Source organism: Asparagus officinalis, chromosome 10, assembly GCF_001876935.1.
Source record: "Asparagus officinalis chromosome 10, Aspof.V1, whole genome shotgun sequence".
Lineage (NCBI taxonomy): Eukaryota > Viridiplantae > Streptophyta > Magnoliopsida > Asparagales > Asparagaceae > Asparagus > Asparagus officinalis.
In genome coordinates this window covers 71,028,721-71,041,970 of record NC_033803.1, presented here as the reverse complement: position 1 = coordinate 71,041,970, position 13,250 = coordinate 71,028,721, and the positions used below count along the sequence as shown (strand labels likewise).

The window sequence follows — 13,250 nt, the reverse complement described above, 5'->3', positions numbered from 1 at the left end:
TTAAAGCACCACGTAGAAAAGAGAGATTCATATTATTCACCGGTAGTTAAGAGGATTAATTTGGAAATTACAACTCCTATTTATAGTGAAGATCATCCCACTCTCACTCATATAGGGGTAGTTCTAATAAGATCCCTAATACATTGAGAAAGTGCTATTGCTATATACCGTACACGACAATTACTTCGAAACAAATTAATAATAATAACAAAAAGATACATGTACTCAGTAACCAGTATGTTCACACTTATTACGGAGCTAAAAGAAAGGGTACTGAATTGTGTATTTTTCGCCCCGCGACACCAACCAGTATATGTTTCACAGGAAAACATAAACCAGTATATGTTTCACAGGAAAACATAAACACCGATATTTACTATTATCATACGAGTTACCTGTAAGGCAAAAAAGTATTGTAACCTAGATCAACAACTGATCATGCAGTTGAATACAATCATAAATCACTTTTTTTTTTAAAAGTACATGATCAACCTTTCCAAAACTCCCTGAAACTGCTTGTCATGAGAAAGACCACAACATATGATGCACAACAAGAAAAAACTTACCTGCTAAGTGTCCACATATTTACAGAAAATTGAATAATGGTGTGAAAAATGGACAGAGAACACAAATACAAACAAATAAATTAGATATATACAAATGAATATGATTGAGATGAGAAGCTATGAGGTGAATGGAAGACAACACCACCTCTCAATGGCCTGAAAAAGCCATTGGAGGGGGCAAGGAGGATCATCGGAGAGGGGAGGAGGGATGGGTAACTCTGGTGGTAAGTGTTTATGAAATGCATCCACTGCAGCTTTAACGCCATTTTCGTTCTCTATCTCTCTCGCAAGTTCCATTGCTCGTAATTTTACCTTTGAATACATATAGAAAGGACAAGATATTCAGTTGAGTCCTATGTGAATAACAGAAGTTTATGTGCAATGTGGAGATAAGAGATGTAAATAACATAGACTACCTCTGGCTCAAGCATACACCGTATAGCATTTGAAAGCCGTTCAACACTTAGCTCGTAAATGGGGATTGGTGCAGGTCCTACTCCTCTTTTGTGAACCCTATCGCCCCAGAAGAATTGGTCGCCGAAGAAAGGGATAATGGTCGTTGGGCACTGAAAAGTTTGGTGAAGTTAGAATAGTTACACGTATCTAGTTTTAAATCGCCAAACATGAAAGGAAAAAAAATTTAAAAGAGTTTCACAACTCAATGAACAGATACGTTTTCATCCACCCAACAAAATACACATCACTGCGAAAAATAGTTAAAAAATAGACCCCCTAATCTCCACTAAAGGAGATAAAATATAAGCACCATGATCAACAACAGAAGGTTTTTTTCTTGGAAAAGGAAATAAAGTGATACTAGAGGCAACAAAGACAGTAAGTATATAAAGACTTGGAAGTATAATTTAGCTTTAGAAGTCACCGTAGAAGGTTGGGAAGGTTATGATGTATCAGCAAAGTATTAATAAAGAAAAGAATTTAAAAAGAACATTACCCCGGATCTTAATCCAGTAGCTGTTGTGCCAGCACCACCGTGATGAACCTGAGCATGTTGTCACAGCAAGAATATAATTAAATAAAGCATGCCAAAACAAAGCTAGTAACTTCTAGATTATAAGACTAACATCACCATTTGAAAAATGTTTATTTTTAAACACTCTCACACTGAGCTTGTTAAAGTAGACACAGAAAACAAGAATAATACATCTTGCGACCACCGGATCAGGGCCTTCAATTTTAGCAACAGAATACACAAAGAGGTAACAGCTTTTATTTCCTACATTTCCATAGAGGACTATGCAACATATGAAAAATATTTCTGAGCGGTTCCTAAGAAAGAAGGGTTAGTTGACTGACAATTCGTGAACTGCTGTTCTGTATTTACTAGCTAATGAAATATATTATATATCTTTAGGAGCCTAGCATAAACTAATCTTGCTATTCATTTCTGGAGGCACCACACTATATTCTCACACAATGGGTATTCACGAACATAATAAATTCCTTAGCCTACTAGGTTATGGCTGTAGCAGAAGTTCGAAGCCCAAATACATTTTATTTTAAAGATCATGATATGTGAGAAAAGTATATAAACCTAAATAATTGAATCCGATTCTTAGCATAATGATAGAGAAATTCATAGTAGCATCATTAACTTAAATGGAAAAACTTGTCATAGAAGGACTATCAAAATTTCATAAAATCTTTCCGATATTTGACTTGAATATCAGATACATCATTATTCATGATGTGAGACAGACAAGCAACAGAATAAAGAGATTAACTTTAAGTGGATTACGTCCTCTGTACGAAATATAGTTATTTACTCACAATGTTGCATACAATGAAAAAGAACACGTACGAAATTGATATTCAGGAACCATCTCCTAAATGGCTCAGTGCAAAGGAAGTTGTGAAACTCACCACTGCAGCACACTGAGGAAATAGCCAATCGTGAGGGCAGTCATCTATAAGAAACACATCACCAGGTATATCAGTACCTGGAAAAAGAAACTACTGGCTTATTAGAGGGAAGATCTCATTTTTAAAACGAGGCATGCACGAGGCATGCACAGATAGCAAAACTGGATCCTATTCGGTGCATAATGGCATCAAGCACAGATGCTATGCCTGATAAGTATTTACAGCACTATCATGATAAGTGATAGCCAATCTAAGTAAACATCCATTATTACAGCAGGGAAAAGAACATCGAGGCAGGATAAATTATTACTGATTCCAAGATCTCCCCAACCACGACCAATTATTCCTCTTTGTCCCGTCTCTTTCAATGACACCAGGATAATGTTCACTATCTTCTTGCCATCTTCAATAGGCTAAACACAAACAGAAGAAAATTTGGCTTGATAAGAAAATTGTAGCATATTTTCAAATAACTTGCATATCATATAAAGTTATTGATAGCAAAATTGTGGATATTGTTGAAATTCATAAGATCATTTCATCACATTTTAACTCTATGCCTACAAAATATGATAAGATGGGTATCCATGCCTACATAGACACACGTATCGTGTGGCAGAAGTAAAAGTTGAGAAAGTTAAGATCAAAACCAAACTTATATGCAAAATCATGCAACTAACAACTCAAAGTTATGTGGGCATGACAAGTGGTAACAAAATCATTAATGTTCATAATCAGAGCATGTACCATATGCTCCTGGTTAGAAACTATTAAAGTCTCATTTCGGATTGTCTCTAAGAAAAAACCTGATCTGAGGACCAGGTACCATCCTTACCAGTAAATTTGATTTATAGTCTTAAATACAGAAGTTTCAAACTACAGTCATCATGCTGCCCAACGTTATACCCAAGTTAAGTGATGCAAGATGTTGGCCCAATATGACACAAAAATATAAACATGCTTAGTCATAACTAACACTACCACAAAACACAATATTTAGTTGCTAAAAACCCAGCTATACAAGACTAAAAGAATCCTCATGTCTTAGTAAAACTTGCACCAAAAGGAGAATAATAATAATAATAATAATAATATGAAGTAACATGTATGGAAAAGCAACATTCTAAGGACCGGTGGGAGCTTGATTACTCATGAAGGAGATACCTTCATCACTCATCAAAAGCCAATTAGAATGAATATGCTGTGGTAAACAGTTACAAGTCTCACTTTCTCAAGTAGAGGATCCAAATAATCCGACTTTTAATACTCCTTGCTTCCATCTGGGAGCAGAGCATATCATGTCCAGACAATCTAAGATGTAAACTGAAAACACAAGTCGAGGATGTGTACTCACTTCAAGTAGTGCTATTAGCATGAACTCCAACCTTGGAGCCTAGTACCATGATCAACAAAACCTGGACAAATGCATGGGTCTGCAACAAGATCAGCCAAAGCGTAAAAAGCTCACCAGCGTCTTGATGGTCCTTATTTGGAAGACCCTTTATATCAACTACTGCATGATGGCTTTGAAGTAAACTATCAAACACCTCAGATATTAATATTGGAAACAGTTTGATGCCCCCACCATATTCCTCCTCAGCTTTTTAAAAATCGAAAGGTCTTTTTTTTTTAACAAATGAAAATAAAGAAGAAGAATCGATTAGCATGTGGAACTGTTCTTCCTTATTTCACATTGATCCTGATCCACTACAATGTAACTCAACTGATAATATAAACATGAGATGAACAAAACCACTGAGATACCTCTTACGTTATTGCATACATCAAATATTGTCAAAGTTCTGAATGATATTATATAAATGTAAATGAGCCTGTGATGTGAAAACATTCACATGCGAGGAACCAGTAAGGAAATTTCTGGTTCATCTCCACAAATTAGCAAGAAAGTGTAAGCAATAAACATACCATGCTACCAAACCCGACATATATAGGCTTTGGCCCCTGTTGAATCCATTCTGCAAAGGCTTTTTGTGGTTGATACTTTGTCCCAAGGTTGAGGAAACAGAAACCAACTACGTCTACTAATCCACCCCAATCTGCACACATATAATACAAATTAATCACAAGCCATAAATATGGCATTCTGGTTGCTATTAAGCAACACAAAAGCAGAGCAATTGTTTACGACAATCCATAGCAGCACCACTTGGCAACTAAGGACAACAGGTCCATATGCAGCCAAAAGCAATCGAAACCAATGTAACAATATTATAAGTAATATAATAGGAATAATAACATGATGAATATCAAGAGAAAGTGATGAGATAAACATGATAAATCTCAAGAGAACGTGATGACTGTCATGAAACAAGGTCAAGATAGAAAGGGAACCTCAGAACATATGTAACTTAGGTATAATATGACATATTATAGAGCCCATATGTAACTTAGGTATAATATGACATATTATAGAGCCCAACAATTTATTTGTAAGTTCTTGAAATTTAATAGATCATAGAGAAAGCAGCAACAAGATTTTTAGGACTATTGCATACATGCTAATTTTCCATGTCAATGTGCCACCAAATAACTCAAAGAGCTTACTGCAAGTGACAAGATTTGATCATACATATGACGGAACTAAGCAGCACTTTATTATATCCTTTTTTAAATTAGAGATGATGATTGGTACATTATTTTGGCTTTTATTCATTGGACAATAAGCAACACCTTCGTTTATATAATTTAAATGATATAAGTCAATATCATTGTCCACATAAGACCATCCAATCCATTAACCTGACAACATAGGGGGCAGAAGAACCAGCTTTCAGCAATCAGATTAAGCACAATGGAACTAGAATAAAACAACACTATCCAGGCGATGATTCGGTTAGCAGTTGTTCCTATTTATAAGTGCAGATCTTAAGCTCTCCTCTACTTCCAGCTGTTATTTTAGCAGACTTAAATTTGAAACCAACAACAATATGGACTGTCTTCCACAATATGGGTGATAGTTCATTCTGTTGGCAAACTTGGAGGTTGTTGTGGAAGCAATCGATCATCCGTCTAGATATCCGTCTTACTAGGGCAATCGATCATCTCGACAACAGGGAAACAACAATGAAAAGATATGTTTGAACAAAATAGAAAACTAACCACAACAATTTTGCAGAAAAGATAAATCAAACAAAAGACACGAGGATTTACATGGTTCATCAATCGCCTACGTCAACTGGGAGTGATTTGAGTCTTCTTTATTCCCAAGATTAAACCTTTATTGTCATCCTCAAGGAACCCGCAAGAAACTCTCTCTCAATCTCACCTAAAGATCCTTACAAACTCTAGATTTCTCTCCTTTGTTTCTTCGCTACAACTCTTTTATAATATGCAGCTCTCTGCTGGCTTTCCTCACAACCCTAGATCTGGAAAACATATATTTATATGGCTAAACCTGAGCACAAAACAAACCATGAATCTTATGCCAAACAGATTTCCTGAAATACCCAATCAACTTCCTACTAGACCCCTTAGGGCCGCCTATAAACTATAAAGGACCTTTTCTTCACTTGTTTTAACTCGTTCTCTGTCTTCGGGGCTGCTCTTCGGGGCTGAAATACAAGACTTAATCGCAACATATTCTGAGGTACTCTCTACCACCGATATGATTAATACTGCTTTATTCTTCTATTTTTCTCTCTTCTATTGCATTTAACATCTTACTTTTATGTCCCCATGACCTGTTATTTGTGAGTAGCAAGATACTGAGCGTAAAACGCACCAAAATCTCATTTCTACTTCATTTGTTAATCAAATTGTATAAAAAACAACTCTTTTCTCACCATATGTCTGCACCAGTAGTCACCTTGGTTATGTGTCAAACCTAAATTTAGTAAGGCTTCCTTCTGGCATAGAATAAAATATAGCATTTCCCGAAGTTACTGAAAAAAGTCTTCAAAATTGTATGAAAAATCTTCCAAATAATTTAAATGTCAATAAAACATAAGGGAAAAAAATCCTACACATACAATACAACATTGATAATGAACAGTGCCTAATTCAATTTTAAATAACTGAAAATACAAAGAGTATATCACACAGAAGGCATTTCAATATAAACGGCCGCTGAAGAAGGTGAATATATACTTCAAGCAATCAAAAGAAAGAAAACAAGTAATGTTAAGTTTAAGCTATTCCATTCCCAAGCTTACCTTTTGGTTTAGGAACAAGATGAGGACTCCACATGTATCCTGTTGGAAGATGTGATATGGATCCATAGTATGTACTGTAGTATGCAACAGGAGGCAAATTCAACTTCCTTTTCCTGAAGTCATTAATGAATCCCCTAATTCCCAACCACACTATTAAGTCGAAAAGAATGTAGGATAGCTGAATGGTGTAAATTATTTGAAACTTTCGATTAGTAATGAACCCAAAAGGCCGGCCAAATAAAACATAGGATTGAACGCGTCTGAAGTATATACCTTGTATGCTGCACTCTGGGGCACACGTGCCATAGGATGGGGAAATTCATTTGTGGGCCTGCCTACAAATATAAGAAAGGCACATCATTATCTCCAAAATAACTATGCTTAAGGTGAGCGACTTAAGTTCTACGTTGATTGCTTGCTTCATTGACTGGCACTATATACGCTTTAATACAAAGAAAAGGGCCATGAGCATCATAGGAAGGCTTGATCTGGCACGGAGAAATATCTTATAGCCTAGCACTGGAGCTCGCTTGAAATGAGATATCACTTTAACACAGAAAACACTTAACACTAGTTTGTACAGGACTAGACCTAGCTCCGATCACCAGAAAAAAAGTAGGGCGCACAAATACACAATTCTGACCCAACTGTGCAGTACGTATTTAATATGCCAACCAATAAATCGGGTAAACTCGTTGGCAGGATGGCAGTGACAGTAAAATATTTTAGGACATGATACAGGATAAAAGTTTACAGCATTCACATGATACAAGCAAACAACATGAATACAAAACAAAATCATGGGCTATGCAATATGGACTTACGTCCAAGGCATTGTGAAGAAGATATGAAGTGGCACACCAAGAGCTTCAGCAACATGTGCATGTCCTGCGAGCAGTATGTTAGGACACCTCAGACATTTTAAAAAAAAGCAAAATTAATTTTCCTATAATACAGGAGCAGACTGTGTGTATCAAAAAAGCAAGGATTTTCATATTAGAATTTAGAAGCCAAAAAAAATGTGCCAATACATCCCAAGCAAAGTTATTTTCTTTGTAATGTTTGTCAGGATTCAACCAGTAACAGCCTGGCACAAGTTTAGAAGACATGCCACATCAAATAGTTAGCTTGTCATTAGCCACATTACAGGACCTTAATCGTAATTTCCTATCATTCAATAACACTAGTGATGAGTTACTCTCAAGTCTTTTCCCCCAAAAAAAAGATGGGTGAAAATGTGCTTTGGAATTATCTGTCAGTTAATCAAACTATTGAAATTCATGTTTAACCAAAAAAAAAAAAAAGGGAATTTTATATTCATACATTGCATATTATGACAAAAGAATTTAAGAAAAAAGAATTTAAGAAACTTCAAAACATGATGAAAATTGTAGACATGATTAACATGAGAAAATAACAATCATAAGGTTACAGTCTTTTGATTGACACACATATGCAACCAAAATTTTATTCATTTTGTTAGCCAATATCATAGACTTCGGGGTATTGTTCAAGCGAAGCAAAAATCTATTGCAAACGCTGGCGATTGGATTTGCAAATATATCCTCTGAGATAAATGGATTGTTTAGACTTGCAGGTTTAGACAATTAAATAATTCTCCTAATGTTTAAGCAGCTTTCTCTTCAACTTGGCTAATTAAGAACAACTGGTAGCAACTTTGAATGATCATAAGACAATATCAGAGCAGACACAATCTCAGTTACAAATAATGAGGCAGCAAACAAGAAATTCTTCTCTAATATTTCCTTAGCCAACTAGGCAGAGAAAGATTTTGTGTCTTCAGGTGTATATTTCCACGCACTGTTTGTTTGTTCTAACTCAATTAAGCAACAATTTCTAGATCCGCAGCAATCACTTATCTAGGAAGGATACATCCCATAGTTTCCAAGGACGATGCAATAAAATCCAATGTTCCCCTTTTAGGAGGCAACCATATTCGAATAAATAGATAAAAGAAAAAAAAGTTTGCCCAGCTGTACCAGGAGGGGGGAAAACCTACAACGGAACTGAATATATGTTTAGAAGTTAAATAAATATGTAAATTTTAAGAAGTAATCTAACCATATGCGGGAGGATTTGCAATAATTGCCTGAGCTTTAAAACATGCTCCTGTCTCTAAATCAGGTTCTGTGCATGCTGGAAGAAGAGAATGTATAATCTCCTTCAGTTGCTTCAGCTGTATGGATATTTCTGCAGGTCCTGATAGCAAGAAACCTTTGTTTCTAGCCATATCTACAAGGAAAAAGTTTGACATTAAGTTCAGTGAACCAGTATAATATTAATAAGCTCAAAACACAAACAAATGTTTTTTCAATTCAATATTTGGTGCAGAAATATTCAAAAATAGAATAACGTGCAAACTGATATGAGTTGTCTCACACAGAAGAAGCCCGTGATTTCAATAATGTTCTAAATGACTTATTTCTGTGTGCCTTTTTTCTGGAAATCCACGCAAGTCCCCGGCCGAATCTGTCTATAAATTAAATTGATAGCAGGAAAAGCCATTAAAAGCTTACAAAAAGGAGGGGGTCTCAAGAACTTTTGAACATATGAAAAAGCAGGATATTATAGATTGTCTTGTAAGAAAAAACCTACAACATGTCCAAAACTTTCCAATATCCCAAAAGAAAAGAAAACATGTTGACAAAACTAGCCCAAATCTTAAGATTGAAGGTGAGAATTCTTTTTACCTTGGGAGATATTTTACAACAACTACAGCTTCACAAGGAGTACTTAGGGATATTTTGAAGAACAGTGAGTCTCAACTTCATACAAGATGACATAAATGCTTACAAAGAGAAGGTCCCCAATGTCACAGAATGGAAATATAAACAAAAAATGGAGATTAAGTTGACCTATAAATCCAAATCATATTTGTATCTATACATTACAAGAGCTTCAAAAGTAAATTTCAAAAAAATCAAGCAATATTAGACTACTTACATCCAGCCATAATACGAGGATCACCACCCAAAGGATAGAATTCAATGCCATGTGACTGCACAAAATTACGGAAATTGACATGAGTTGCCAGTCTAACGCGATGACCAAACACCTGCAGATATTGAAAGCAAGAAAAATAAGTATGCATATATGCTAAAGTTGGAGTAGATAAATATTTTCAGGTAATATAAAACAGTATTGTATTGTATGGGTCACATGGCATCAAATGCTAAGCCAAAAAAAAAAAAGAGAGAGGACAATTTCAGGTTTCATGTCACATTATTGAAATGTTTAAAGCAGTTACATATACAAATGCTTGCTTTCTGACGTCTAAGATTGAAAATTTCATAACTTATGTTGGACAATAACTACTCATCATGTGCAAGTTAAGCCAAACTGTCACACAGTCAAATGCTAAACTACAATCAAACTAACAATCAGCTGTCTTATATATATTTAGCACCTAGTTTATAATCAAAAGGACCAAGGATAGTGAATTGCAGATACAATTATAGTCAAATCTTAAAGATAACTTGTCGGCTCCTGGTAGGTGAACCCTGTATTTTTCGGCAAACAGTACATAGGATGCAAAGTAGATCAGTTTTGGTCAACATTCTACAATTTAAGTATCATAAAGGAAACAGGAATATGTCGAAAGGGTGAAAGCTCCCAAAATATCGAGAACTTTCGATGCCGACCCATTCGGCCAACTAGATTTCCAAGCAAGGTTTTAAATATCCGTTTTTGAGGATTTATCGGACCGTCAAAATTCATATCGAATAGCGGATATCGGAGATAAGTAGTATTTATTGGAGTGACATTACCGGATGGTGATATACATAATATAATATTCTAAAATTCTAAAATCTAATCTAACCATATTTAATGAAATATAAACATACCAAAATGTAAATAATTATGTTTAGGATCACTAACAAATATTAGAAACTTGGGTTGGGTCGGGTTTAAAGTCGATTGAATAGGTCCTCATTGCCCGAAATCAAAACTCAAACCAAAAGCCGATGATTCTGATTTTTTAGCTGACAATATCAGCATATCGCTGGCAACTCACTTTATTGCCGCATTATCGGCGATAAACTCCAAAAAACGATAACCAATTTAGAATCAAACTTATCATAGCAGAAGGCCCCCAAAACCGATATATCACCAATAATATTAGTTTATCGGCCGATATTTAAAATATTGTTTCCAAGTCCTTTGACCATGTCGAGGATATACTGGTAATGGATATTATGACTATTTTTCAAACTGCGTCAGTGATGATCATCTATGATGCCCTGCTAAGGCTTATCACAAGCAATTCATCATTTCAAAGCATCAATATATATTTCTTACGTTATTTTAAAAAGTACAGATTATTGTTCCACTACAGGATCGGAGAACAGTCAGTCTGACTGAATTATGAATATACTAACACATAATACCAAGCGTTCAATTAGTTTTCCAAGGCTATATTTTCAATGCGACATCATCATAAGATTACATTATACTATGAAATTCCTTCTTTAAGGTGCACCAATATCAATATTGAGTCAATAAATACAGGTATAACCAAAATTTGCAGTTTACGTGCCTGAAGTCTCTTTGCGATAGCTATGAAAGGCTGAACATCTCCCCTTGTTCCAACTACAAGTATAGCGATCTTCAAAGTTGGAACTATCTTGCTGAATTTGAAGATATTTTCTCCACTATCACATGGCACAGAATCAACAGAATCAAGCTCTAACAGCTCTGAAGGTACTGGTGCATCATGTGACACATCTACCTCCAAGGTACCATCCTTTTGGATTTTCACTAAATTCTCGATGATCTTTTTCTGATACATGCAGAGATTTATCAATAAAATTTGTGGCCTTAGAAATATTTATATATGCATATAAGATATGGACATCAGTCCATGCACATGGCGAAGCATTTTAACCTAGTAAAGAGAGCTCTGAATGTTAAATATCACTAGATCAAATGCAAATGATGGAAGAAGCCACAGGTTAGCTCGATGAGTAATTTTCTTCTTTAAACGTGAGGCGTAAATATTACTGTATAGTATTTGTGCATACCTTTTCACTCTCAGATAGCCTATCCAGCTTGAAATCGTACTTCGGAAAATCCTTTTTGAGAGTCTTTGATCTTGAAAAGATAACATCATGATCTTTGTACAGCAAATTGCTGCTATTTGATCGCACTGGCGCTGAGTTACAATACTCCAAACCTGAAAAGTTAAAATTAGAATGAATATATACATAAATAAGAACAAGAAATCAAAAAAATACCTAGTCAGGGTATGGCCATTGAGGTAGAATGGTAAAATAAGAATTGAGTAAGGAATTGCAGAGGTGTTAAATTAATCTACGTTGTGGATGGCTGCAGAAGCTATCTAGAAATTGAACATGTTCCCATATTCTACTTCAGAAGGTGGAATAAAGCCTCAAATAAAATGCACAACTAAAATTTGGGTAATTGTGACAGCAGTATAACATATATATATATATATAGAGAGAGAGAGAGAGAGAGAGAGAGAGAGAGAGATATGAGCTTATGTCAACTTAAATGGATAGGAGGCATTGTCCACCAAACTTTTTATCCAGTCATCTTGTCTTTAGATTTGTGCCATCAAGAGATGCACAAATCTCAAAAGCCTCTTTATATCTTTCACGGATCCCAAGGCAATATCAATGGATAAAAAAGTTGGTGGATGATTAGCTCTTATCCACTTAAATTTACATAAGAGTGAGTACATACATACACACACACATCATACATACATACATAAGAGTGAGTATAGATTACATAAGAGTGAGTACATACATACATACATACATAAGAGTGAGTATAGTTTACATAAGAGTGAGTACATACATACATACACATATATATACATACATATATACATATGTATATATATGTGTGTATCTATGTGTGTATATCTATTCCTCTACAATAATGGTAGGATCTAAGATTTACTATTAATGCTACAGTAAATAATACAGTGAATACTGAAGCATGTTACTACAGCACAAACAGGATGATCTAAGATTAACTATTCATGCTACAATAAATTGTTGTAGCATTATTACTGTATCACAGGCGGGAGCTGTAGTGTTTTAAAATATCACTGTAGCATTAAACATGCCACTGTAGCAGTTACAAAAAATGTATTTAAATACAGAATTACTGTAGCAGAAATGAAAAAATGGAGACCGTGCTTTGTATGAGGTGCACACTAGTATATATATATATATACATACATATATACATACATACATACATACATATATAGATGTATGTATGTATGTATGTTATATACATACATATCTATATGTATCTATGTGTGTGTATATGTATCTATGTGTGTGTGTGTCTATATATTACAAGAGTAGTGATAAAAACACTACTCTCCCTACACTACTTCCACATTACAAGAGAGGAAAGTGGGGGTCCATTCTTGTTAAGTTTTATCAATATTGATGACTCAATGCTAGAGCCTACACTTCTCTCTCTTGTATTCAGGGGAGAATTTAAAATTGCATTAAAAACCCTACGTGGCTACTATTATGCATTTCACTCTCACAATCACTCACATCCGATCAAACACCCATAGTGTTTAAAGTGAGTCACTTTCTCACCTGCAATTTTCACTTTCACTTTC

The 13,250-nt window shown here is 35.0% G+C and overlaps 1 protein-coding gene across 2 annotated transcripts in view; it reads right to left on the bottom strand.

Moving 5' to 3' along the window:
• The window catches only part of LOC109825627 (sterol 3-beta-glucosyltransferase UGT80B1-like), a 13,171-nt gene continuing 386 nt past the window's right edge, over positions 466 to 13,250 (bottom strand). The window contains exons 2-14 of one of the 2 annotated variants that reach the window (XM_020392485.1): positions 11,662 to 11,813; positions 11,178 to 11,420; positions 9,584 to 9,695; positions 8,702 to 8,872; positions 7,444 to 7,507; positions 6,893 to 6,950; positions 6,620 to 6,797; positions 4,374 to 4,504; positions 2,758 to 2,860; positions 2,448 to 2,524; positions 1,519 to 1,566; positions 983 to 1,132; positions 466 to 878 (exon numbers count right to left, since the gene is read on the bottom strand). In XM_020392485.1, the coding sequence (XP_020248074.1) occupies positions 684 to 878; positions 983 to 1,132; positions 1,519 to 1,566; positions 2,448 to 2,524; positions 2,758 to 2,860; positions 4,374 to 4,504; positions 6,620 to 6,797; positions 6,893 to 6,950; positions 7,444 to 7,507; positions 8,702 to 8,872; positions 9,584 to 9,695; positions 11,178 to 11,420; positions 11,662 to 11,813 (1,682 nt within the window). In that variant the 3' untranslated portion in view covers positions 466 to 683. The remainder of the gene's footprint in view (positions 879 to 982; positions 1,133 to 1,518; positions 1,567 to 2,447; positions 2,525 to 2,757; positions 2,861 to 4,373; positions 4,505 to 6,619; positions 6,798 to 6,892; positions 6,951 to 7,443; positions 7,508 to 8,701; positions 8,873 to 9,583; positions 9,696 to 11,177; positions 11,421 to 11,661; positions 11,814 to 13,250) is intronic. The other variant, XM_020392487.1, reaches the window with a different exon arrangement.